Genomic DNA, 27,160 nt, shown 5'->3' with positions numbered 1-27,160 from the left:
CAACGAGGCAATGACAGGTGACATCAACCTGGAACAGCTCGTGAGCCCGGCCCAATTTCGCAGGGCACAACATGAGGACCCGGAACTACAGCGGATGTGGGACGCCGACCCTGGGGAAGGACCCTCACAGGGGCGGCCCGGCTTCGAGGTAACAGGGGGGCTATTATATCGGGTCCAACGGGGTGAGGAGGGTACCGTACGGGGGAGACAATTAGTGGTCCCAACCTCACTCCGCCAAGTGGTGTGGAGACTGGCCCATGACTCACCCCTGGGTGGCCATCTGGGACGTAACAAGACCCGGGCGAGGCTGGCCCAAGAATTCTTTTGGCCTCGGCTCCAAGAGGATGTGTAAAGGTGGGGGGCCGCATGCCCAGAGTGTCAGAGGGCCCAGGAATGGAAGCCCCCAAGGGCACCCCTGAAGCCCATGCCAATAGTAGAGACACCTTTCTCGCGGGTTGCCCTGGATATAGTAGGACCCCTTCCCAAGTTGCATAACGGATACCAGTATATCCTGGTGATGGTGGATTATGCCACCCGTTTCCCAGACGCCGTGCCACTAAGGTCCATAACTGCCACTCGAGTAGCAGAAGAACTTCTTAAGTGGATAGCACGGGTGGGCATCCCTCAGGAGATCCTCACGGACCAGGGAACAAACTTTATGTCTGGGGTAATGAAGGCCTTATGTAAAACCCTCGGCATCACCCAGCTAAAGACCTCGGTCTATCATCCCCAAACTAACGGTTTGGTAGAAAGGTTGAATGGGACCATCAAGCGGATGCTCAGGCGGTGTGCCCAGGAGGACCCGCGGAGGTGGGATACCATCTTGACACCCTTGCTGTTCGCCATAAGGGACGCGCCTCAAGAGTCAACCCGGTACTCCCCATTCCAGTTAGTGTATGGCCATAACCCCCGGGGGCTGCTACAAATCGTAAGGGAAGAGTGGGAAAAGCCAATAGGCTTGGGGGTATCGGCGGAGAGGTACCGGGAGGAGATACAAAACCGAATCTCCACAGCCCAACGGATCGCCAGGCAAAACCTGAGGGACGCCCAAGACATACAGGAAAGGCGTTACAATCAGAAGACGAAAATGCGGACGTTCCAGTCGGGGGACAAAGTTCTGGTATCGCTGCCAACCTCCTCCAGCAAACAGCTGGCTATGTGGCAGGGGCCATTTACCGTAGTAAGACAAGTAGGGCCCGTGGATTATGAGTTGCTCAAACCAGGTCACCGCCGGGAGCGGCAGATTTATCACGTAAATCTGCTCAAGGAGTGGAAAACTCCCCAGGGCTGGTTGGCCCTAGACGAGGAGGCAAAGGAGGACCTGGGACCGATGTGTCCCGAGTTAGGGAGACCCGGGAAGGAGGGGTCAGTACAGACGGGCAAGGAGTTGAGCCACCACCAACAGCAAGAATTGCTAGCTTTGATAGAGGAATTTAGGGCAGTGTTCCAAGAGATCCCGGGGCGAGTAACGGGAGTAGAACATGAGATCAGGACCCCTCAGGGAGCACTGGTAAGGGAGAGATGGAGGCCGATACCGCAGCGGTGGCAACAGGAAATACGGCAAGAGATCATGAAAATGCAAGAACAAGGGATTATTTGACCGTCCCGCAGCCCATGGCAAAGCCCCATAGTCCCCGTCGTCAAACCGGATAGGTCGTTGCGCATATGTATAGACTACAATGCCCTGACTACGTTTGATGCCTTTCCGATGCCACATGTTACTCACCTCGTTGAGAGAATCGGGGAAGCACAGTATATAACCACGCTTGATTTGGCAAAGGGGTATTGGCAGATCCCGATGCGGCCCACGGATTGTGCCAAAACAGCCTTCGGGACCCCATGGGGCCTATTCGAATTCACGCGGATGCCCTTCGGCCTCAATGGAGCAGCTGCGACGTTCCAGAGATTGATGGACAACCTATTGGCAACCCACGCAGCATACGCGGCAGCATACATTGATGACATCATTATATTTTCTGCCAGCTGGCGACAACACCTCCAAGACCTCAGAGCAGTCCTGGGGGAACTCCGAGCAGCAGGGATGACCGCCAACCCGAAGAAATGTAAACTGGCAGGGAAAGAAACAGCATACCTAGGGTTCCGAGAAGGCCGAGGGACAGTTCGGCCACTCACAGATAAGACTGAAGCTATAAGGCAGTTCTGGGAACCGAGAACCCGTAAACAACTGCGTTCCTTCTTGGGACTCGTTAACTATTATCGACGATTTATACCCTGCTTCGCGACGCTTGCCACACCACTTACAGACGCGTTAGCTGGGAATGCTATGACGCCACTGAAATGGACACCGGGGATGCGGAAAAGCTTCCAGAATTTGAAAGGAGCAATGCGCCATGACGTTGTCGTGCACACGCTTAACTTTAATGCCCCTTTCGTTTTACAGACGGATGCATCAGGACGGGCACTGGGAGCAGTGTTACTGCAGAAACACGGGCAGGAGGAGCGCCCAATTGCCTTTGCCAGCAGGAAACTCAGTCATGCAGAAACCAGGTATGCCACCATCGAAAGGGAGTGCCTGGCAATACGCTAGGCTATAGAATATTTTAAGTACTACCTGATGGGGAGGGAATTCGTGGTCGTGACAGACCACGCACCACTACAGTGGTTAACACGGAAACAGAGTATGAACACCAGGATCACCCGCTGGGCTTTGGCTTTACAGCCATTCAAATTCACGGTGATACACCGTCCGGGCCGAGATAACTTTGTGGCTGACTTCTTGTCTAGGTGGGGAGGCGCAGACGACGCAGAGGAAGGTACGGGCCACATCCATAGGGAGGAGCCGCAGGTGACACATGCCATTATGAAAGGAAATCAGCCGCCACAAGGCAACTTAAGGGGGGAGGTCTGTGGCGGCGAAGCGCCCCCACAGGCGAGCGAGGGGGAGCAAAGGGAACCCACAGACCCCAGACCCCGAGAGCAAGCCCCCAGAAGGGCATACGCACCGTCAGAGGGGCAGCGGGAGGAAGAGCCGCATCCGCGCGAGCCGCCATTACGCCGGCTCTGGCAACAGCTGTTCCCCGCGCGGCGAACAGCTGAGCCAATCCCAGTGGCCGGAGCGGCCGCGGCGGGAGGATTTAAGAACGCCGGCAGAACAGGGAACGCGCGGGAGCTAGGGAGAGAGAGCACGGGTGTGCTGCCCATGCCGCAGGCTCTCGCACGGGGCAGCGAGGACCCCATCTGCGGGTCTCAAACAGGCAGTGTAGGCAGGAGCGGGAAGCCTGCCGCCGGCAGCCAAGTGAGAGGCAGCCAGAGAGTGCGCGCCGAGGCACTCTCTCAGCGGCCTGAAGCGACAAACGCACAGGAGGCAGGGGAGCGCCCTGCGGACGGGAGGAGAGGGGAGACAGCAGAGGCCCCGGGAGGGGGCTGGCACCAGGGGAAGCACCCACCAGCTCCCCCTGGTGCGGAGGAGTATTACCTTTAAGGAAGGAGGAAGGAGAAACCCCTCTTAGCAGGAGGGAGGACGACCGGAACCGGTCAGGGGCCATCATACTGGGCCTGACAACACCTGGACAACATCGCCCAGCGGTTGGCGTGTGGACGGTGTGTAGGGGAGGCGGAGCCCTGTGGATCACCGCGTCCCGTAACTGTGAGTAACACCATCTATCAGGAGGTCCCACCCAGGATAAAGATCTCCACTGGAGACCCCTCTGAACGTAACCGATTACATCCAAGTCGTGGCAGGCGAGTTGAGGGGAGGGGCCACACCCCAATAGGCCAGGCGGAGCGAGGCACGGGCTCCACAGTCCCATTTTCAGAACTTGAAGAATTCAATTTATCTGAGATTCTCTTTCAATTCCCCACAACAGACAAAGCAGTAGTAATTAAAGCTTTTTCAGATTATGTAAATTTTTCTAATGCAAAAGAAAAACATTTTGGAAAATGGAAAGAAAATAACTAACAGTCTGGAAGTTTAAAAGTTCTTAGAAATACATCCTCAAATAAATATAAACTATAAAGTTGAGTTTAAACTATTCTGTGGTATTTTTAAGTGAACACAAGCCTTAAGAACCTAGCATTTTTCTCAAAATTGATCCATTAAATATTTATTAAAAATAAGCACAATAACATAGTTAAAAGTATATAATAGCTACTGGTCAAGATACATGTCTAGTGGTTTGAACACACACAAAGGATGCATATTGACTGATGAATACCAACTTTATCTAATCCTTATTTTTTTTATATCAAAACTGCCAGTCAAAAAGTCCAAGGCTGAATCTCTTCAGTCTTTGTAGGTCTGTCTAAACTGCGTACATTTTGAAGGTTGGAGGCAGGGGAGGTGCAAAACATCCTGGGATGCTAGGGCACTGAGAATTAACTTGAATCTGGAAGGGATCTGGGACAGAAGGTCAATAAACCAATTTAACGTAAATCAGTCTGTCTGATACTGCATCCATCTAGGTTTATCTTAAATCTGTTTTGGCCATTTTGAAAACAGTTTATGTGCATTGAACTTCTGTTGTGTTACAGATCTGAACCGGTTTCTGATCACTTATACTAGTTTATGTGTAACTTCTGTCCCTGTTTGCAACCTTAATTTTGTTCTCTTCTGCACAGGCCTGCTTTTAATGACATTATTAAATACAACTTTTTCCAATACCAGCTTTTAAACTGGTTTCCAATCATTTATACCATAGTTTAGATGTAATTTCTGGTCCTAGCCATAGTGACAAGTGGATATCTAAAGTAAGTAGAATTCAAATAAGCATCCAAAAAGTTGCGTTTGATCCAGAGTTTATTCAAACTATTTTGCTTCATGTATGCTAATCAGATTATTTCCCCACTAAACTTCCCATTTTATATTGTGCTATTGTTCAGGGAGAATACAGCTTAGTTTTCTGCCTCAAGGAATGGCCAGCTGATCATTTACCCAAAAATCTCCCATGAAGCAAACATTTGTGCATCACCTCTTTTCCTCTCATCTTCTGAAGGTAGACAATGAGCGCTCCATTGTATTTCTCTGTTGCTGACTCTTCCTCAGGCCAATATATAGCAACAGCATGACTAGTTTCTAAGATAATTATTTAGTATTTGTTCTAGTGACCAATTCCAAAAACTTCCCTCTTTGATTTATTTATTCTACTGACATTTAGTAAATTATTGCAGAGATTATTTTCTCCAAAGGATTATTTTAGAAAGAGTTAACTAACTAGTTCATGATTCATGTCTTAAATATAGTTAAATCAATAGATCCTTTTGTTCATAGACAATACAGATCTATGGTCTTTTGAAAAAATGTGTAAGTACCATTGCTTGGAAAAAATTGTGACAGAGAAGGAAATAAGAACCAATGACTGGAAGCTGAACCTGTAGCCAGACAGAAAACAAATAAAAAATAAGGAAACATTATTTTACCAATGAATCACTACAGCAAAAACATCCTATATTAGGAGAGATTCTCTGTCTCTCTCTTTAGATGTCAACAAATAGGCTGGATGGCCTTTTCTCAGGAATCACCAAATTATTGTCAATGTAGGAGAAATGTGCTGAAATTCTGCAGTTTATGTTATGCAAGAGGTTGGACTAGATAATCAAATGGCCCCCTTGATCTACATATCTATGCATCTACTATAAAACTATAGTGGGTTGAAGATATTTATTAGTTATTTGCTTCCTTTTCCTATGTTCCCTTATGTAGATTAGAAAAACCAAAGCAAAAGAAAATTTTCAGAACTGTATGGGGAACTGCTTTTGCTTGATGATGCCTTTGATGCAAAGTGATTTCTGGAAGATCCTCATTAGTTTGGCTGGTATTGTACCCCATTTACTTTTAAGGAATTATACAAAAAAAAAATTATTTTTTATGTAAAATATTTGTAAATAATTCCATTATATCCTTTTCTAAGGAATTTGATCCTTTTTATCTACGGAATACTCTTTAGATATTTGACATAGGGAGATCTGTATGATGGTGAATCAGGTTTTATCATGTGAAGAGCTGGTAGTTTTCTTATTACTCTTTCTACTGTAAGCCACAGCAACCCCACCATCATTTACTCTCCATCTAGGATGCAACATACATCCTCCTTCACTGTAATATTATTGCAGTAACCAAGAGTTAGGATAAGACAGTCCTACTACAAAGCAACCATAAACTTTCCTTGACCTATCCAAATACTCAAAAACCAAATGTATCAGTTTTACCTAGCTGTTAAATTCTGAGCCCAACCTACCCACACATCAGTAACACAATATTGCTGCATCACTGATCTTGCTGCTGTATATTCTTTGCAAAAATATTCTTAATAACACGAAAAATGTAATTTACTACAACTAAACAAGCTAGCAAGGTGTTTGATGGAAATAAGTTATGCCAATAATGGAAATGTAATGACTAAAATCAATGCTAACAAAACTTCTTCATGCATGATAGCATTCTTATTAGTGTGACTACAAAGGTTATTTTTTAATTAAAGTGCACAATCCAAAATATTTCTAGAAAATAAAATGCTTTATACTGTTAGTCAGTACCAAAGCAAGGGCAGTGCCATCAATGCATCGTCACCAGGCACTGACTTGTGGAGGGAGTAATGAAAAGCAGCTGCTGTTGGCAGTCATTCAATTACTACTGTGATCATGGGAGCAACCAGAAGTCACCACTGCTCTTGTGCAGCAGGTGCCCACCCTTCTGGCCCCATGGGATGGACAAGTTGTGTGGGGTTGGTCTGCAGGCTGGATCCTGTGTAGGCTCAGTAAATGGGTGTGCTGGCCTGACCCTGCATGCCTGGATCTCGTTGTGGAACAAGCCCATGTGCCATCCAGGCCATGCATCACCACAGCCTAGCACATAGGGCCACATTATCCTACCCACAGGATTCCCCACAGGTCTACAAATGTGGCAGTAGGGAAGTAGCAATTAATGCTGCCACCAATCCCCTGCTACCAAATTTCTGGATTTATAGGGACCTGTGCAGGCTGGGTGACATGGCCCACAGGCTGGAGGTTGAGCACCACTGCTTAATACAATTCATGTTGTAACTTGAAAGGGACAATGTCATGTAATTTGGGCTTAACATTCATTGGGCTCAAATTCAGATTCTGTCAAAGCTTTACAAAAGGCAATATAAATAGAATTATTTCTGTGATTTAAAACAAACCTGAATTTTAAGCAGTCCCCAATTATTTCAAGATTATATTAATACATAAAAACATTAAAGTGAAAGTATCTAAAAAGAAACCTAAAATGGTCAATTAGAAGTTTATTTTTTTGAAGTGCACAAAAAGTAAATAGCAAAGGGGGTGTAAGGTATATTATTTTTTTTCACTTTTATTAATCGAAGATACTGTTAAAATTACATGTAGCATAGATGCTGTTTTTTAAACACCTGACTTTAAACATGACAGTGTCCCTTATGATAACAAAAAAAAAATCTAATGAAAAAAAATCAGGAACAGCCAAACTATATCCATAACAAAATTATTCTGCTAATTATTACAGATATTAACTTATAGTTTGATTAGTGCAAGTGAATGATAACAATATAAAGAAATTTGCTTGAGCGAATAGTAAAACAGAACTATGACAAAAAAATGGTAGAGGTTATGATAAGCACACAAAATGGCAGTGAGCAAAGTTCTATGCATTTGTTTATCTCCATGTGAAAGTTATACAAATTATTTAGTCTTGAAAAATGATGTTGCACCTTAAAAGAGCAATTTTGAATACTATTTTATCTCTCAAATGAATTATTTAGATAAATACAAAAAAATGTTATGATGATGTAGTTAGGATGAGGGTCACAAGTGAAATGAGCTCTAGCTATGTGAACTATAGTCAACTTTACAATCTATCCCAAAGTAAAATAAATTGCTATGTTACCACCGTTTGCCTTATTTATTTATAACTTCTAAGTACAATGAAAAATTGAGTAGGTTTTTTACATTAGTTTATAGTTTGAGCTTAACCTTTTACATTTCAGTTGAATCCATAAATAAGGGCCCAAAGTAAAAATTTATATTATAATATATATACATACATGCATACACACACACATATATATCATGCACACACATACATACATACATTTAATATATATGTATGTATGTAAAAACAGGAAATTGCAAAATGTTTATATTGATATATGTATAAATTTATATATATGTGTATACCTGTGTGTGTGTATAACATTTTGTAAGTACTTGGTAGTACTTGGTTGGTCTGAGACAAAAAGACACACAAAAACCTAGAACTCTTGGTTCCAAAATAATACCTTTTATTAGACCAACTGGAAAATGGCAAGAAAACTGTCCTTTTCCGCAAGTTTTCGGGATCAAAGTCCCTTCGTCAGGCTCTGGGAAAAGTAATAAAAATAATAAAAGGTATCATTTTGGAACCAAGGGTTCTAGTTTTTTGTATGTCTTTTTGTCTCAGACCAACACGGCTACCAAGTACACCCCTGAGACATGGAAGATGCTAAATTTTAGCCAATTTGGGATTTTAAACTTCACTGCAGAGCAACAAGGAAGTTTTTTTGCCTCCCTGCCTCCCATCTGACACTTCCAGGGAAGGAATTTCTACCTGATGAACACATCAAAGAGCTACTCAACACAGCTCACAAAGACACTCTCATGGACCCAGAAGGACAGACTTCCATCTTCAGCTCCCTCTGTCCAAAAATGAAGTTTATTTCCTACCTATGGGAACTTTTTACCAACTTGTACCATCTACATTTTTCCCAGAGCCTGACGAAGGGACTTTGATCCCGAAAGCTTGCAGAAAAGGACAATTTTTCTTGCCATTTTCCAGTTGGTCTAATAAGAGGTATCATTTTGGAACCAAGAGTTCTAGTTTTTTGTATAACATTTTGTAATACACACACGTGCATGGATAAATATACACACATTTTGCAATTTCCTAATTAATATTTTATTATAAAGAAATGCACTTGCTATTCAATTTGCTTAACAGACATATAAACAAATACAACATATCTTAAAAATACTGAGAAGGGAGGGGAGAAACATTCTTTTGATAATGAAAGGGCAAGTATATAAATGCAATTTATTAATGGTATTTTTTTTTATTCTCATTTCAAAATTCATTTCATATAGTAATGTAAAAAGGAACACACTGAGCCCATAAAGAAAAACAGCACATGAAGCAAAAGCAGGGGTATTGAGATAAGTAACTTGAAAAAAGATTTTGTTTGTACATGTCAAATATTTCTTTTCAGAAAAAAACCCCAAATTCAGAAAAAAATACTGCTTAAAAATATAGTCACTTGGGGAAGAGAGGGGGAACAAACTTTAAATTGATATTTATGCCCTTAAAATGCATTATTTTTCAAAAGCAATGTGTCATCTCTTAAGCAAAAATTACCAACAATTCTTTGTTGAATTCCAGAATATATTAGGAAAAAAGTATTTTCTAAATATTGTGAAATGCTGCTTAATTTTTGAAAATTTTCCAGCTTGGTTTTTAGTTGCAAAATTTAACATGGACTTTTGATATTAGTAACACTTTTCTATTATGTTAAATTTCAACTTAAGCTTACTTCTTTCCCATATTTTAAAAATATTTTAAACTTATATTTGCATCAAATCAGTTGATAGCTTGCCCCTAAACCTTTTCCACTTATTTGATACTACTGTCAACTTAGAATGCTGAAATTCAGGAATCATGCTATTTCATTCAACAGCAGAATGGTTTCATCCCCCTTAAAAGTAGCGTTATACCTGTACTGGTTTGATTAGGTAAGGGAAGACCACGAGTGTAGTAGAAGAGAAGTTCATATTCAGATGTAAATATAATAGTTAAAACAACACAAAAATTTACTTGCCCTTTAAGTTTATTTTTCTAGAACACCAATTTTCAAATTTATGTCAGTGTAGGAGACCCTCCTTACCCTGCCTATCGGAAACTCTTCTAGTTCTGACCATTATTTTGTAACTCTAGGAGTCAAACTAAAATGACCATAGAACTAGCTTGTGACATTGGAAAGTACAAATATGTCAAACTTGTTCAGTTTCACTGTTCTGGACTACAAAATACATCTTTTCCAGGGGTGGAGTTAGTGCAGAAAAAGCCAGAAAGTGAGAGAATGTATGGTTATATTTTTTTTTTAAACTGAAAAAGTCTGATTTATCAGTACTATTCCTTTAAAAACTACCTATTACATACAAGTACTGCAAAATTCATAGAAATGTTAGACAATAATGTATTTCCTTTAGCATTTACAAAAAATATACAGAATCTCACCTGCTGGCAGAGGCTTTGTTTTCCCACTCTTTCAGAGTATTATGATTTAGGGTACTCATTCAATGAGTCACAGTTCTTTTTAACAGTTTTGTTAGAGCATTTTCTATAAATGATGCTACAGTTCTGAGCTCCTCATTCCAAGTGGGTGACATTTAAAAGACTGATACTGTTAGCTGAGTTTCAACTGATTTAGGGTGCTGACAGACTGGGGTGGGGGGACTACACCACTTTACCAAAAGAATCATGTCATTTTGACCTGGCTCTCCAGGTGTCTGTACAGCTCACATGCTTCAGCAGGGCTTTCTGGCACTTTTATCTAATACATTATTATTCATTCAATCAGCTATTAGATAAAAGTGCCAAAAAGCCCCGCAAAAGCATGTGAGCTATACAGATGCTGGGCAAACTGGGACAAACTGATGCAATTCCTCTTCTGGGCATGTGCTGCATTCAATACAGGGGTGTGCCTCTTCTGGGCATGTGCTGCATTCAATACAGGGGTGTGCTGAGCTGAAAGTAAAACGCAGGGGGTTTTTTGACCCCATGTCTGTAAGCACCATTAGTGTCTCCAAAACTAAATCCCTTATTTTTTTTGTAGTTTTTGGATTAATCAGACATCAGTACTATCAATCTACTCTGTGTCTTGATCATCTTCTTTGAGACATTTTTCAGTTTGCCCTTGTTTACTCTTTCTCAGATACTTTTTTCTTTTAAGTTTTAATCTCTATATCCATGCTCAAGCATTCTCCAAATGTAGATAGAAATGTACATTAAGGCTATTCAGCAAGGATACAGTAAATATAAACCCATTTTTATCAATGAGAATTAGGACTGATTAAGTTCTTAAAAGAAAAGACAAGAAAAGAAAAAAACATATCTATTATATTTTCATAAGGTTGCCCATCACCCGGCTAACAGAGTACATCTTCCCACCTGTTTGAGACTCCTACCACAATGGGGTTCTGATCTTATGGGAGGTACCATAAATAATCATAAACAGAATTATTTTAACAGTTAATATAACAAGACTATTCAGAACAGGTGCTAGGTTGAAATATGTTACAAAGCTAGCACCTAAAATGGATTCAGAAAATCCAGTGTATGAAATCCAATTACTTACATACATACAAATAGTGACATCAACTATAACATTCAATACATAAATAAAGTATATTTTTGGTGATATAAAGTTATGTTCCTTTTCCACAAAGCAGGGAAAAATTTCCAAGGCTCCAATCTTTCAAATTATCATGCTCATGATCAAGTTTATGCATATGAGCAGTCTCAGTAAAGCCAATGACATTACTTACACACACAAAGTTAAAGTCATTAACAGGTGTTAACAGGATGGGGGCCATAATTACTCTTTTGTCAACACATTACTTTCATATTTTTTTTCAGAAAGCATACATTGTCATAAAAGAGCACAAGAAGGACTAAGAAACTACCTCTAAAGATTTACATAGTTCTGAAGTACTTACTGTAGCTGGGGAGGCCCGGGTTGTGTGTGTCACTGAATGACCAGAATTTTCCATTGAATTGCCAATCAGATAAGTCCCTCCTGTGCTGCTAATGAGCTGTCCTCCTGTGACACCCATCTGAATTCCTCCAGTCCCCACCATACTATGGGAGGAGACCACTGTTGTCACCTGTGCAGAACTTCCTTGAGTATCAAAGTAGTTCCCCCCAGTGTTTTGGCTGTACATCTGGGTTTCTGTGTAAGGATAAGTTGTTGTTCGGCTTTAGAAAAAGAAAAAAAAAAAAGAGTATTTATTTGTATTCATTGTTTGGGGAGTGCAATGGTATAACTGTGGAAATGAATGTAAAACAGCTGCAACAAAATGAAATAAGACTGATGAACAACCCTCGCCCCCAGAGAAAAAACATCTAGCAGTATCAAAGCACCAAGTAACTCATATAAATCTAAAAAGAAATAAGCTAAGAACACCTGAGAAGTAAAAGGTATATGGGAGTTGAGGAGAGGGAGAAAGAACTAATCCAATATGATTATCTTTTAAAACAACATATTAATTCTAATCCATTTTCACCTTTTAAAAGCCTTTTGTGCAAATCAGCCTTTTCTTCAGATTATATTTATTTTATATAGCTGTGCATGCTGCTAAAGTGCAAACAAGACACAAATCCTGTGTATAGATGTTCCAAAGCATCTGTTTGCATTTATTTTAAATTCATTAAAGCTTGAAAGGAAAACTTAGTAGGGAATTAAGGAAGCTATGCTTGAAATTCTGAATGCATTTGTATTTTTATATATGTCATTATATCTTACAGGTGTAAATTAAAAGCTAAGATGGGACAATATATATACAATATGGCAGCATTATGATAAAAAGGTGTAAGTAATAAAACTAACAGTGAGAAAATACTGTTCATGGAGATGGGAAAAATAAAATTGGGAACTGATACCAATACTTGAACTTACTCCCTTCAGAAAGTGTGATAAAAGGCATATTTGTACTGCATTAACCAGGTACCTTTACAGACTTTGCACCCAACTGACAACCCTTTTATGAAATACTGTTCTTAATTTTACATTTGTAATAATTTATATTGGATTGTTACCCTTTTTAAGTATTTTATATTTGTTTGTATGCATTGCAATGAACATTTTCAAAATCATGTAGTTATCAAAAGGCAATTAAATAAATGTCCAATCTACAAATGTTTAGAAGGGCCCTTGTAGTAAAAAATGTTTTACACAGACTATTAGAAAATAAAAAAGGAAGACAACAGAAGCGCACAGAAATTAGGAAATGTAAGAATGAAAAGTACTTGTACAGAGATGTAACTAATGAGTTTTGCAGTCTGGCCAAAACTCCCTTGAGCCCTAGGGGAAGGAAGGTGTGAGAGCAGGGGAATAAGATGGGAAGGGGGAAAGAGGGTGGTCAGCCTTAGAGTAGATAGGGGGTATGAGAGGACACCATTCTTGTGCTCCCACCAAGTTGTCGCTGAAGACTGGTGCCCCTCCCCCCTGCATTTACTCTACTGGTCTAAGTACAGACAGTCACAAAGCCCAAGGCTGAATCGATTCAATCTTTACAGGTTAGTCTAAGCAGTGTAGATTGAAGCGATCAGCAAGTGAACAGACATTCACTTTGAATTCTGGAAATGCAGGCACATGGCCAAGGCCAGAAAAGCTGGGGGGTGCTAGAGCATGCCTCCCTGCTCTACTGGAGCAGACAGCTTGGGCCAAGGCTAATCTGCCCACCCTGCAAAGGGAGGTTTGCAGGGAAGGTGCAAAGCATCCTGGGATGCTGGGGTACTGTGAGCTAACTTGAAACTGGAAGGGATCTGTGACAGAAGTTCAATAGACTGATTTAACCTGAATCAGTTAAGTTTGATAGTACATCCATCCAGATTTATCTTAAACCAGTTTCAGCCACTCTGAAATTGGTCTATGTATACTGAACTGCTGTTGAGTTACAGATTTGAACTGGTTTCCAATCACTTATACTGGTTTATGTGCAACTTCTATCCCTAACCCTGTTTTGCAACCTTAATTTTGTCCCCTTCTGCAAAGGCATTAAAATACTTCCTGTAATGACATTATTAAATACAACTTTTTTTCCACATGGGCCATCAGGATTGCCTTATTCCAGGGCTTTCAGGTCTTCAGCAGAAATCCAGCCTCTTGTGTTTGTCAATTTTATATCTACAGAACTGGAAGTCATACCTTTGCTGCATAACTGCCCTGCAGAATCTGACAGAAATTATGTTTCTGGCTATTACACTTGCAAATAAAAGCTCAAAAAATGTGAATCAAGTATAAATCAATGCTGTAACATCTGCCTGTGTCTTCACAAACCATGAAACAATAGAAGAGCTTTGGGAAGCAGGCCTGCTTCATTCACCTCAATGAGTCATTCTATGGCTATGTAATCTGGCATTTTCCTAAGTTGCCACAGAGTTCAACTTTTGTGTGACAGAATTCCTCATTTTACTAAGGCTGGCCATTAAATATTCTTTTTCCTATTTCCCACCTGAACTGGAACCCATCTGGCTGCTGCCTCTTGCTTTCCAACCTTCTCAAAAAGGGGAAATTAAATGAATTACAGTTCACACTGCCTACATTGTTCCAAGAAACTGGACAGCACAGGGCTGAGGAACATCAATTGGAGTCTAGTATTCAGCCATGAAGTTGAAGACAGAACCATAAGGTGACAAGTCAGGCAGCACAGGGTGGACCAACAGAGACTTGGAGAGCTAAGAAATAAACTGCAGAAGCTGGTCACTAGCCCCCCTTACTCAGCACATATGAAAAGAAAGAAGCTCAGTTAGGTTATATAAACATTTTGAGAGTTAAAGCCTCCCATGGAAAGGAGTGGAAGAGGACTGGCTAGTAGGCATGATAAAAACCTCCATCTTTGAAAATAGTCTTGGAGATCAACAATCATCAACAAAGCTAACATTAATGAATATTTTTAACTCTGACTCACAGCTCTGCATGTTTTTGTGAGGGGTAGGAACAAAGAATGTTTCATGATTATAGAATAAATTTACATTGCTACAAAAGTTAGCATGGCTGCTGTAAAATTTGGCTTTGCTTTGTCACACTATAAAGAACCCTGAACATAGGCCTCTTTTACTGGAACAAAACGAGTAACTGTAAGCAGACTCTGTATGGAATAGCTGTTTAGAAGGGAAAATAAAACATTTTATCAACAGGTTACATAATTCAGGAAAAAAAAAAAAAGAGGAAAGTTACACAATAGTTCGAAGCTTCGGGTACTGTTTCTATTTGGAGGAGATTCGGCCCGATTCGGAGGCTAAATCTCCAAATCTGGATTGAATTGGGAGACCAATAAAAAGGTCCAAATTGATCTGGAAGATTTGGAGGAAGATTTGGAGATTTGGGTAGTCCCTACACGCCGCTGCAGGGAGCTGGACCCGGGCGCCATGCCGGTAAGCAGGGGGAGGGGTGTGGGGTGGGGGGAGACCAGGCCCCATCCCCTGCCTGCTTCCCCAGGTCCCCTGAGCATCCCCCAACAGCTTTCCCAGCCCTATCAATGGCTACCCCACCTGGCCTCAGCATCCTGGCTCTTTAAAAAAAAAAAAAAAGGCCCGCGCTCATCAGCTGCTGCAGCCGCCATCAGGTCTTCTGGGGGCTCATGGCAGAGCTCCCACCATGCAGTGCGGGGCAGTGGGGTGCAGCAGGGATTGCCTTCCCACCTGACAGAAGCCTGTGATTGTGAGGCTTTTTTTTTGTTTTGTTTTTTAAAGAGCTAGGATGCTGGGGCCGGGCAGGGCAGACATTGACAGGGCTGAGAGAGCGGGTGGGGGATGGGGCCTGTTTGAATCGGAGATTTGGCTGATTCGACGGCAGCTGAATCTCCAAATCAGATTCGACCAAATTGATTTGGAACAGCGATTTGAATCACCACATCGAATCACTGTCCCCCAAATCGGACTAATCCAAATGCAAAGCAAATATTAGGCACTTTGCACAGGCCTATTACATAACATCTTTGGGAACTGGCCAAGATGCTGAAGCCACTTGTGTGTTTTCAGAGACATAATTTCCTTAATAATTACTCATACATTTTGTAACATCCAAAGTTACCATCCTTTTGGCATAAAGAGGACTGGGTAAGTTTCTGACTCTGCTTTATCAACACTATTTCTTAATGATTTAGAATAGTCCATGTTGGTAAGTGAAAATCTCTTCTTTCTGCAGGAAAGGATTGAGCACATCAGCATGTACTAAAGACCAGTGTGTATACAACTAGAACCAGCAACAGAAAAACAATGAAGCTATGAAAAATAAACAGGTTTTTAAAAAGAAAATAACCTGCACTTGATTTATAAAATGGAGTAGAAGAGCAAGTGCTCAATAACAAGTTTTCCTTCTCTAGATTCTGAAATTCACCACCTTTAAAACAACTACAAAATACACTGGGTCGGAACTTATAAACTACATTGCCACTATACTAGGACCATCATGGGCTCCCTCTGGTTTCCCCTTATTCTTCAGACACCCTTTACAAGCCAAAGAAGATGCTGATCTGAAACCAAAAGGACACTCAAGAGAGTTGAGGACAATGAGCTGGAAATTTTTGTACAAGTATTTCTTATTTTGCTTTTTCATGTCTAAGGGCCGTGGTAAACACTACATGTAGTTCTGCCACATATATGCAACATAACACAAGGCACGCCAATTTTTGGTACCATAAAATGGCAAGCCAACCACACATAGATCTTCCACCTAAATGTGAAACATCTTTGTGGCTGGTTTGTATGGCTGGTTTGAAATCCAATGTGTGGCATTGAAATTCAATGTGTGGCATGTCCCAGACCTGGGGCTGCCCCATCTAGATCCTGACAATCAGCTGCTTTTGGGAATGGGACATAAAATTCCTCAGACCCCAAACACACAACTGCTTTAACATCTGCCAGCAGCTTAAAGTATAGATAGTGACTCTTTTACAAACCATATGCAGAATGTTTTGTTTTTTTAATTACCATCATTATCATTAAATCAGAGTGCCAACAGCGTTGGCACAATAGACAGAGTGTGCTTAAGATTAAAATCTAGTTTATTGACAAATCTCAAAATGTAACTGATAATGAAGAGGTATCTATGAGCAGGGCTATTTCCTGCAGGGTGCCCCAAAAATCATTATTGGTCCAATGTCACTTAAAACCCCAGAGGAGAGAGCTGAAAGGGGGCACACTGTGAGGAAATGGTTTATAAGAAAAAAGGAAGCAGCCTGTGATCTGAACAGCCTGCTACATGGAGGGACCGGATAGAAGGATTTTGTTTTGTTTGAAGACTGCACTTTAGATAACTGGCTGAGGAGCAGTTCAGGGAGCAAACTTGCCTGCAGAAGCCAGGAGGATAAGGAACCTCTTATAGGACAAAATCAAGAAGGCAAAGATGCAATGTGAGTTATAGCTGGCAAGGGATGTTAAAAGCAACAGAAAAGGGGTTCCACAAGCAGGTTTGCGACTTAATGGCAAAAGTGAGCTATTACTGGAAAATACAAAGACAGCCAAACAGTTCAATAGCTATATGTTGCTTGCCTCCACAAAAAGGGGGTGAACTGTGAATAGATGGCTAGCATAGTCAATGTAAACAAAGAAGGCAAAGGGAAAAATAAGAAAAGAGCATATAAAGCATATTTGACTATTTTGAATAAAGTGAAATCAACAGGGTGTATTGAAAGAACTACCTGATGTGATGTTGGAGCCATTAACAATTATCTTTGAAAAGTCATGGAAGACAGGTGAGGTCCCACAACACTAGAGAAGTGCAAATGTGGTGCTCATCTTTGAGGAAGAGGGAAAAAAGGGGAGGGGAAAAGAAGACCTGGAGACTTTCAGACTAGGCAGCATAACTAGGAGATCAATCTAGAGTTCTTTCAAGAACTGACAGAGGCTGTGCGTGCCTGAGGCATGGTTGCCATGGGCAACTTCAATTATGCAGACATCTTTTGGGAAGAACACTTGGCCAAGTCAGATCAGTCGTGTTCCTTCCTGACCTGCATTGAAGAGCTCTTCCTGACTCAGGAAGTGCACGGGCCAACCAAAGGTAATGCTCTTTTAGATTTGGTCCTGGCCAAAGGAGATGACCTGGTGACAGACTTAAATATAGAGGGTAGCCTGGGCGACAGCAACCATGAAACGATCACATTCACTGTCCATCATAAGGCAGAGAAATTAGATAGCAGGGTTGAAGATTTGGACTTCAAAAATGCAAATTTCTACAAGCTCAAGTCATTAGCAGGAGAAGTGCTGCGGGACCAGGGACTGAAGGCAAAAGGAGTGCATGAAGAGTGGATGTTCCTTAAGGACATGATCCTTGAAGCACAAAGGAAGTCCATTCCCATGCAGAGGAAATGTAGCAGAAGGACTGGGAAGCCCACTTGGCTAAACAAGGAAATCACTGTTCTCTTAAAAAAGAAGAAAGAAGCGTACAAACAATGGAAGCGTGGGACATTCCCCATGGAGGACTATACAATAATGGCCCGTATTTGTAGGGAACAGATTAAAAAGGTGAAGATGGTGACTGAACTTAAATTAGCAAGGGAAATCAAGGACAACAAGAAGTCCTTCTTTAGGTACATAGGGAACAGGTGGAAAACAAATGGGAGCATGGGGCCACTGCTCAACAACTCAGGACAGCTGGTTACTGGCACTAAGGAGAAAACTGAACTCCTGAATGACAACTTTGTTTCGGTATTTTAATGGGCCCAGGGAAAAATCATGCCAGGTAGGGTACAGAATGGTCAAGGTCAGAATAACTACCTCCCTATTATTGTCATAGAACTGGTGTGTGATCAATTAAGAAAAAAAATAGACATATACAAGTCAGTGGAACTGGATGAACTTCATCCAAGAGTGCTGAGGGAGCTAGCCAAAGTCATTGAGGAACCCCTGGCAAAACTCTTCCAAAACCCGTGATGCTCCAGAGAGGTCCCTGAGGACTGGAAGAGGGCCAATGTTGTGCCCATCTTCAAGAAGGGAAGGAGAAAGGACCCAGGTAACTATAGGCCAATTACCCTAACTTCTATCTCAGGGAAAATTCTGGAAAAATTCATTAAGGAGTCTCTGTGTGATAGGCTTGCAGAAGGTAGGATTCTAAATGACAGGCAGCATGGCTTCACTGTGGGCAGGTCTTGTCTTACCAACCTCGTCATCTCCTTCTAGGACCAGGTAACTCGCCACCTGGATAAGGGAGAAGAGGGTTGACACTGTATACCCTGACTTCCAAAACGCCTTTGACTTGGCATCCCACAATGTTCTCACAAGAAAATTGGAGGATTGCAGGCTTAACTGCGCAGGTTAAGTGGGTAGGAAGCTAGCTGTGGGGTAGGACTCAGAGAGTTCTAATGAACGGATCTGTGCTGTCCTGGCAAGAAGTGGCCAGTGGTGTCCCTCAGGGGTTGGTGCTTAGTCCAGTGCTTTTCAACAACTTTTTTTTTTATCAGTGATTTGGATGCGGGGGTGAAGAGCTCACTGGCCAAGTTCATGGACAACAGCAAGTTACGAGAAAGCGTGGTCATGCTTGAAGATAGGCTGCAGATATAGGCAGACCTAGACAGGCTAGCAAGTTGGGAAGATTGGAACCAGAGGAAGTTCAACATCAAGAAATGTAAAGTGCTCCACCCAAGGACAAACAATCCCCTACACACCTATAGGCTTGGCGGTGCCAAACTAACCAGCACCACAAATGAAAGGGACCTAGGGGTAATAATAGACCACAATATGAATATGAGTTGTCAGGGCAAATAATACTCTGGCATGCATCAATCGATGCATCTCAAGCAAAACCATGGAAGTGATTCTTCCACTTTACTCAGCATTGGTGAGACCACACCTGGAGTACTGCATCCAGTTCTGGATGCCACACTTTAACAAGGATACGGAAAAGCTTGAGAGAGTCCAGAGAAGAGCCACCCGCATGTTCAGAGACTTGCACGGAAAGCCACATAAGGAAAGGCTGAGGGACCTGGGACTCTTCAGTCTAAAAAAGAGAAGGCTGAGAGCTTGTTAGCTGCTTCTCACTACATCAGTGGACATCAAGGGCTCAGCAAACAACTGTTCACCAGAGCACCCTTGGGAAAACCAGGAGTAATGGACACAAACTCCTGGAAGATGGTTTCCGGATCAACATTAGGAAAAACTTCTTCACAGTTAGGGAGTCCAGACTGTGGAATAAGCTCCTTCCAGAGGTGGTGCAATCGCCTACCCTAGAAATCTTCAAGAGGAGACTGGACAGTCACCTTGCTGGGGTCACCTGACCCCTGGTTGTCTTTCCTGCCTACTGCAGGGGGGCTGGGCCTGATAATCTGGGGTCCCTTCCAGCCTTATAATCTATGAATCTACGAGCTTCAATATATAAGACATTATTCTAACCAGTTTTAAAATGATTAGTATTATCCACAAGACAAAAAAAAGAGAAGTGATTAATAGCTGCTAATATGGATTCGTTAAGAACAAATCATGTTAAACAAATCTGGTTTCCTTTTCTGTCAAGATAAATAACTTGGTGAATAAAGAGAACACAGCAGCTATCTCAACTTCAGTGTGGTTTTCAGGTCAGTGACAACTGACCTTCTTCATGAATAATTTGGAGAAAGTCAGACTAAAAGGAATTATCCTATGGTGCACACATAACTGGTTGAAAAACCACAGGGAATGAGCATTGATTAATGGATCATTAACATCCAATGAGGTTCCCCCAGGGTTTGGTTCTGGGTTCAGTGCTGTTCAACCTTTTTATTAATGACTTGGGTGAAGAGGTAAACACTGTACATAACAAATCTGCAGGGATTAAATGGGGGGTGGGTAGAGAAACCAAACTCTTTAGAGCAGAAGTTCGAACCCTATAGTCTGCAGGCTGGATCTGGCCTCCAGGCTAGTAGTGTAGGGACATGGTCAGGTGCCCGGGTCACAGGTCAGTGATAACTTCCAGTTGCTGCCATGATCACAGTTATGTAGCTGCTGACAGCAGCTGCTTTTTCTTACGCCTCCCTCTCCCCACCCCCATTCAGAAAACCAGATATGTGAAGAAAGATTGAGGGACCTAGAACTGTTTAATGTGGAGAAAAAATATTAAGACCTAGACCTAGAACTGTTTAATGTGGAGAAAAAATATTAAGAGGTTGATATGCAATATCTTAACTGTTTTCAAATATTTAAAAGGTTGCCATAAGCAATTGTTCTCTGTAGCCACTAACAGCAGAGCAGGAAGCCATGGGGTTAAACCACACAAAAAACATTCAGTTTAAGCCTCAGGAAACTTTTAAAATATCAGAGTAGCAATATCTTGACCAGACCAGCCAGGGAAATTATAGAATTTTGTCTGTTTTAAAAAGAGGCTGAGTAGGCATCAGTCAGGACTGGTTCTGGTACAATAAAACTTGCCTCTGTGTAAGGGGATGGATAACTAGCAAACTCCTAAGGTCCCTTTCAGCCCAATTATTCTGTTATTAGTCAGATATATTGTGAGTTCTACTGGCCTTCTGAAGCATCAAAGATTGCCCATAAAAAAGAGATATTAGCAGGGATCCGGGTTTTCTGTTTGCTGCAGAAAAAATGTGGATTTTCTCATTTGAAGGAGAAAAATGAGGATATTCCTCTTTGAAGGAGAAAACCACGGGAAACCATGGTTTCAGCTTACAGGCTGGCAGCCTTCCAGGCTAGGGACAGACATTCAAAAAGCCTGAGCCTGAATTGATTCAATCTTTTCAGGTTAGTTTAACCTGCAAAGCTCAAACTGTTTTGGAGGTGAACAGACATTCCCTTTTCATTCTAGACATGCAGGCACATGCCTGCAGTGGCTCAGGCTAGAAGCCAGAGGGCGCTAAAGCAGCACTCCCTTCACTGCCACAGAGCTGAGCTGAGGGGTTGTTGCTAGGCCCCAGCAGGGCACTCTTATTATTCCCTGCCTTCTGAGCTGCCCAGCAGGGAAAGTATATCACCCTTAACTCAGTGTTTATCAACCCATTAAGAAAACAAAGCCTCTCTCCATTAACTAATGGTGCTCTTCTTAAACAGCTTGTCTAAGGAAGGACATTAAGCTTCCTGTTGATTAGCTCCAAAAAGCCTGTCTGCCTCTGTCCTCTCCCACAGCACGAAGCGTAGCCAGCATGTAGTCTGCTAGCTAATGCTGAGGTGTCTGCAAGAGGACAGAGGGGTAGGGGGGAGTAATCCCTGCTTAACAGGGAGAAGCCAGGAACATGTTTTGTGCTTGCAAGTCTCTGCTAGAGCTGCAGCTAGGGAGCAGAGGGGAGGGGCCAGCTCTGCTGTGGAGCAGAGAGCCCTGCCCAGCCCAGAGACCATGCCAGGATGCTGGGGGAGTCTGGTTTATCTTAAACCAGCAAGGGGTCTGGGACAGACATTGCATAAACCAGTTTGAGCCATATCAGTTAAGCCTGATACTACATTCAACCAGGTTTATCTCAAACCAGTTGTGGCCATTTTCAAGCTGGTTTATGTACACTGAACATCTATTCTGTTACAGGCTTAAACCAGTTTCTGATCACTTAAACTAGTTTATGTATAATGTCTGTCCCTAGCCCCAGCCTGCATGGAGCTGCTTTGGCTGGGAGGAGAGCAACTGGAGTCAGGGGGCTGCTGTGTGTACGAGTGCACATGCACGTGGCCAGCATACAGCCAGGCAGGGCGCTGGGAGCAGCCCCAGCAGCTGCAAGCAAGCAAGTCTATGCGAGGCAGGAGTTGGAGGGCCAGGGCTTGGGGAGGTAGGGGTGGGTGGGTGTGTGTGTGTGTGTGTGTGTGTGTGTGTGTGTGTGTGTGTGTGTGTGTGTGTGTGTGTGTGTGTGTGAGGGGCACCAGCAGGGGTAAGTGAGGGGGTGGGTGCTTGCCAGCAATGGGGGAATGAGTCTGGGTGCCAGGGCTGCAGTAGGGCAGGGTGGGGAGGGCCTGAGTAGGTTTTTGGTGCTGCTGACAAGCCCAGCTCCACACTACTGCTAGAGGAGCCAGCTCAGGGCGCCCGCCCCTCCAGCAGGGGAAGTGGGTGGGAGGGCCCTTTGTGGGCAGTGGGGAGCTGCGCGGCCAGGTTGGCAGCTTTGAGGGCCAGTGCCCATGCTTGCAGGGTCGGGCACAGGGCAGCTCGGAGACACTGCCCAGGGGAAGTGAGGAAGGGGTCCATAGCCAGGCTGCCTGGCATGGTGCAGGAGCCCCAGTCTAGGACAGGGGGTACCACAGGCCTCCTCACCTCCCTCCAGCCTGCACCAAGACCAGAGTTGCTCCACCACTGCCTGCAGAAGACAGAGCTGCTGCACTCCATAGCCCAGGCAGAACAGGGCCTGGAGCTTCTCACCCTCTTCCTGCTACCTGCAGCATGGCTTGGACCAGAGCCATACTCTGCTTCATGCTGCTGCTGCTGTGGAACGTGGCACTGGTCCTCTCCACTGTACTGTAGCCCTAGTCCCAGCACCAGCCTGCAGCATGGGGCAGCATGATGCCCCAGCTGCAGCCTGTGTTTCCGCATGAGGTGTGCTGTACACATCTCATGCTGGAGGCCATCCTTGTTGTGTCTCTGCAGACCACCATTCTGTCAGTCCATATGGGGTGAGGTGGGGGCAGCTGGGCCCCACCTGGCAGGGAACTGTGGGTTGGGAGTGCGGGACACTAGCAGGACCAGGGGGCTGCAGGTCAGGAATGAGGCGTGCCACCGGGGGTGGGGGGGCAGTGGGACTGTGGGTCGAGAGTAAAGGGTACTGGCAGGGCCAGGGGGCTATGGGTTATGAGTGAGGGGCACCAGCACGGCAGGGCCAGGGCACCAGTATATCAGGGTTGCTTAGCACCATAAAGTGGCAGGGGGACAGCTGTAGTTGGACCCATGTCCTGGTGAGTAAAGATGGCAGGGGGAGCTCTGATTTTCTATGACAAAAAAATACCAAAATCAAATGCCAAAATATACAGGTATTTAGAATTTATTTTATTGTTATGATTGAGACAGTGGAAGGCTTCCAAATTACTTTAAAAATTGTAAAGATATCAATATAACATTGTGTTAAATTGATACACACACACACACACACACACACACACACACGAGTGGTATTTCATTTTAATTGTGGAAAAACATGGATGGGGGGGTTAATCAGAGAACTGGGGGAGGGGTTAAATCAGAGAATTCACAATTTTTAAACAGAGAAAATCCAGACCCCCTGGATATAAGACAGGGTGGACTATTGATCTAAGGTGATACAAAGAATTTATTTTCTTTGATGCTTTGTTGGGGTGTCTTGCATACATGCTTATTATTAAAATAGCTACTGCTTTAATAATAGGATTTGGGGTTGGGAAGAAAGTAGGTTGGAAGGACTTCAGGAGTTTTTCATCTTCCTCTACAACAGTGATATAGATTACTTGCTAAGATCAATTGGGCATAGCTGATCTAATCAATTTCTCAACACTGCAAATGACTGATATCAGTAACACTTTGGGGTATTCTGTTTTCTGCCTGTGCCAAACAACAGTTTATTTTTCTAAGAATTGAAATGTTTGAGTCTAAAAGAAATCACTGGGCATATTATGTAGTTACCTGGCTGGAATGTAATGACCTATGGTATACAATAAGCCAGACTACATGACAGGGACTCTGGCCTACTGAAAAACCTGGGAAAGCTGACTATAGTCTCAGGGCCTCTGCTGTTATACTACAAAGTGCTAGCTCTAAAAAGGAAGAGCTAGATGGAAGATAAGGACATTGACAGTGTGTATGGGGATCCAAAGTCACAGGCAATGCCTGGAGTTTATTCAGAATAAGCAAGCCAAGAACAGATTGGTCTCATGTTGGGATCCAAACAAAGCAACTTGTTGAGTGTCCAGCAGGAGTTTGCCTAGGGCTGTGACATCAAGTCATTCCACTGCTCAGGACAAAGTGTATTAATGCTTTATTGCTTGTATACATTTTTTGGTAAAATTTCTCAAAATATAATACCAGAAAGATAACTTCAGAGGAAAACAAGCTCTCTTACAGAATGAGTCAGCTGCTGTCACATCAAAATTGAAAGCAGCTCGCTATGTGTTTCTGAATTCAATAATACAAAGTGCTGCTATTAAAAATAAGTTGACCACTGAATGTCTGACATTTGATTATGGACACCCCAATATTAAGTTATTTCTAAGCACATCTGTATTGTCACACTTTTCTTTGGAAGATGTATGCAATAACTATGAATAAAAACATTAGTGCTGAAAGGGTAAATCCTGTTATTTTTCTCCTGTATGTTTTCAGCATGTGTACATGCACACAGAGAATGATATATTCCCAGCTGACTCTATTATTAGATTCTATGTAAATGTCAAGACTCTGATCTGTTGACTTCTGAAAATTAGTGCTCCTGCCATCCCATAATGCCTCAGCATGTACCTGAACTAAACATGACCCTGAATTTTATTTGAACTACCCTCTGGAATTATTTTACCTTGCCCATAGTTCTACTTGTATATTTTTGGTTTTCTAACTTTTAGCCCATTTTTATTTATCATGTTTTCAAAACCATCTTTTGCTGTGCGATGAATTTTTTTCCTGTCGCTGTTTTTCTTTAAAAAACAGAGCAAAACAAAAAACCACACAGAATGCAAAAAACCAATGTATACCATATCATTATGAATTTTGAGGCTGTGCAAGAAGCTAAATTTCAAAAAATGTACTCAAGCAGATCCTCTAATTTCTTTATATTAGATTAGTTTTACTTATTTTCATGATCACCATTATCTAGCTATAAAATAAAAATTATATTATAATTCATATTGCCAATTATAATTGCAAAATAAAACGTGGGATAATAAATTGAATAACTACATCATTCTATACGTGTACCTAGAAATGCTGGCACCTGAGTAAATACAGAGGAATACCACAGATCAAAATACTTTTAGTGCACTTAAGTTTTTCTGTAGTTCTAGTCTACATAAGAAATAAAGGGATATAATTACAAAATGTCAGAATTATTCATATTTAAGGGGACTATACTGTGTGAGTACTCATGTTCATCAGAAATTAATTATATCATATTTTTGCAATATACTTTAATCTTACATGAAGACAGAAACATTAAAAGGTATTAGCATTGAGGTGCTTAATATGGTTCTATATAGAATTTACTAGATATGTGAATGGTTAAACATTTAAATGTTCAAGTGTTCACATACTAATAACTGGTAATACCTTACCGGTTATCATTTAGCACAGGGAGCAGCAGGGAAGTGTGGGGGGCAGGGAGGAGGCAGAGGAAAGCGGCATGGTGCCCCTATAGGTGGCAGGGCAGGCAGGAAGAAGGGAGGAGCAAGGAGGGGAGAGGGGGCACTAGTACCTAGTACAGCAGTGGAGCTGCGAGGGGCCCGATCCTTCATGTGGCAGTGCAGCCTCTGCCCCTTTCTCACCATTCACCCCAAGGCATGCACGCACCCGCCACTGACAGTTAGCCAGGCCAGGGCTCCATGGACCGCAGAGCAGCTGCTTGCAGCCTCCTGGCCACCTGCCACAAGCCAGTATGGGCTCTGGAGACTCCTGCTGCCACAAGGATTGGGCCCCTTGTGGCTTCCCTGCCATCTGCCCTGAGGTGTGTGTGCATCCACTGCTGGCAATGAGCCGGGTTGGGGCTCTGCAGACCCTGATGCATCCCCTTGCAGCCACTTTCCCAGCCCGCTGCTGCCACCCAAAGAACAAGTGAGTACAGGAGGGAGCCAGTCCCTGTCAAATTCATGTTATCAGTTAACTATTTGACAAATTTACCTTTCATTAATGTGTTCCCTAGAATTTACCTTTCATTAATGTGTCTGAGTGCCACATTAATCTAACATGATGAAAAATCAAGAAATTCAAAATTCTGGCTCTACAGAAACTATACTGCAACCTTCACTAAACATCATATCCTTTAAACATCTTGGCATGAACTATATGTCCAAACATGAAGAATGAACAAACAAATGTTATGCTGTGAGTTCTACCACTGATACAGGGAACAGATTCTCAGGCTGTGGAAAGGCTTCAAAAGCTTCCATAACCAAGGTTCCCCATGACAAAAAAAAGTGTATTACTAGCAGACTCATTGAGTCAAGGATCCCTATTGGTAGAGACCTAAAAATACACTCACTCAAATGCATGTTCTTTTGGCACAGATTCTTAATTTTTTTTTAAAGGGCCAAGATATAGAATTGCTGATCAAATACATTTACTAGAAACAATTAATTCCTTTTTAACCAAAGAGAAGGCAAAAAGTGTGAAGAAAGGATAGGAAGATGGGCATCTCTATCTTTAGAGAACAAAATGCACAGGTTTGTTCAGCTTTGCAAAATTCGATTTTTATTTTTTAAATATTTTGACAGATAATGTGAATGCTTATTTTTAAGCATTTATTTAGCTTTTTATTGATTTAAATTTTCAGGATTGTGTGCAAATAGAGGTGTGGGGGACAGACAATATATTAATGACAGCACACTATT

At 42.5% G+C, this 27,160-nt stretch overlaps 1 protein-coding gene across 3 annotated transcripts in view; it reads right to left on the bottom strand.

The window, feature by feature from the left end:
- Positions 1-27,160, bottom strand: part of RFX3 (regulatory factor X3) — a 283,524-nt gene that overhangs the window by 88,487 nt on the left and 167,877 nt on the right. For all 3 annotated transcript variants that reach the window (XM_019478106.2, XM_059724759.1, XM_059724760.1), the window contains one exon: positions 11,701-11,959. In XM_019478106.2, the coding sequence (XP_019333651.1) occupies positions 11,701-11,959 (259 nt within the window). The remainder of the gene's footprint in view (positions 1-11,700; positions 11,960-27,160) is intronic.

Source organism: Alligator mississippiensis, chromosome 3 (genome assembly GCF_030867095.1).
Source record: "Alligator mississippiensis isolate rAllMis1 chromosome 3, rAllMis1, whole genome shotgun sequence".
Taxonomy (NCBI): domain Eukaryota; kingdom Metazoa; phylum Chordata; order Crocodylia; family Alligatoridae; genus Alligator; species Alligator mississippiensis.
The sequence above is the reverse complement of the archived record's forward strand: the minus strand, read 5'-3'. Positions and strand labels throughout refer to the sequence as shown.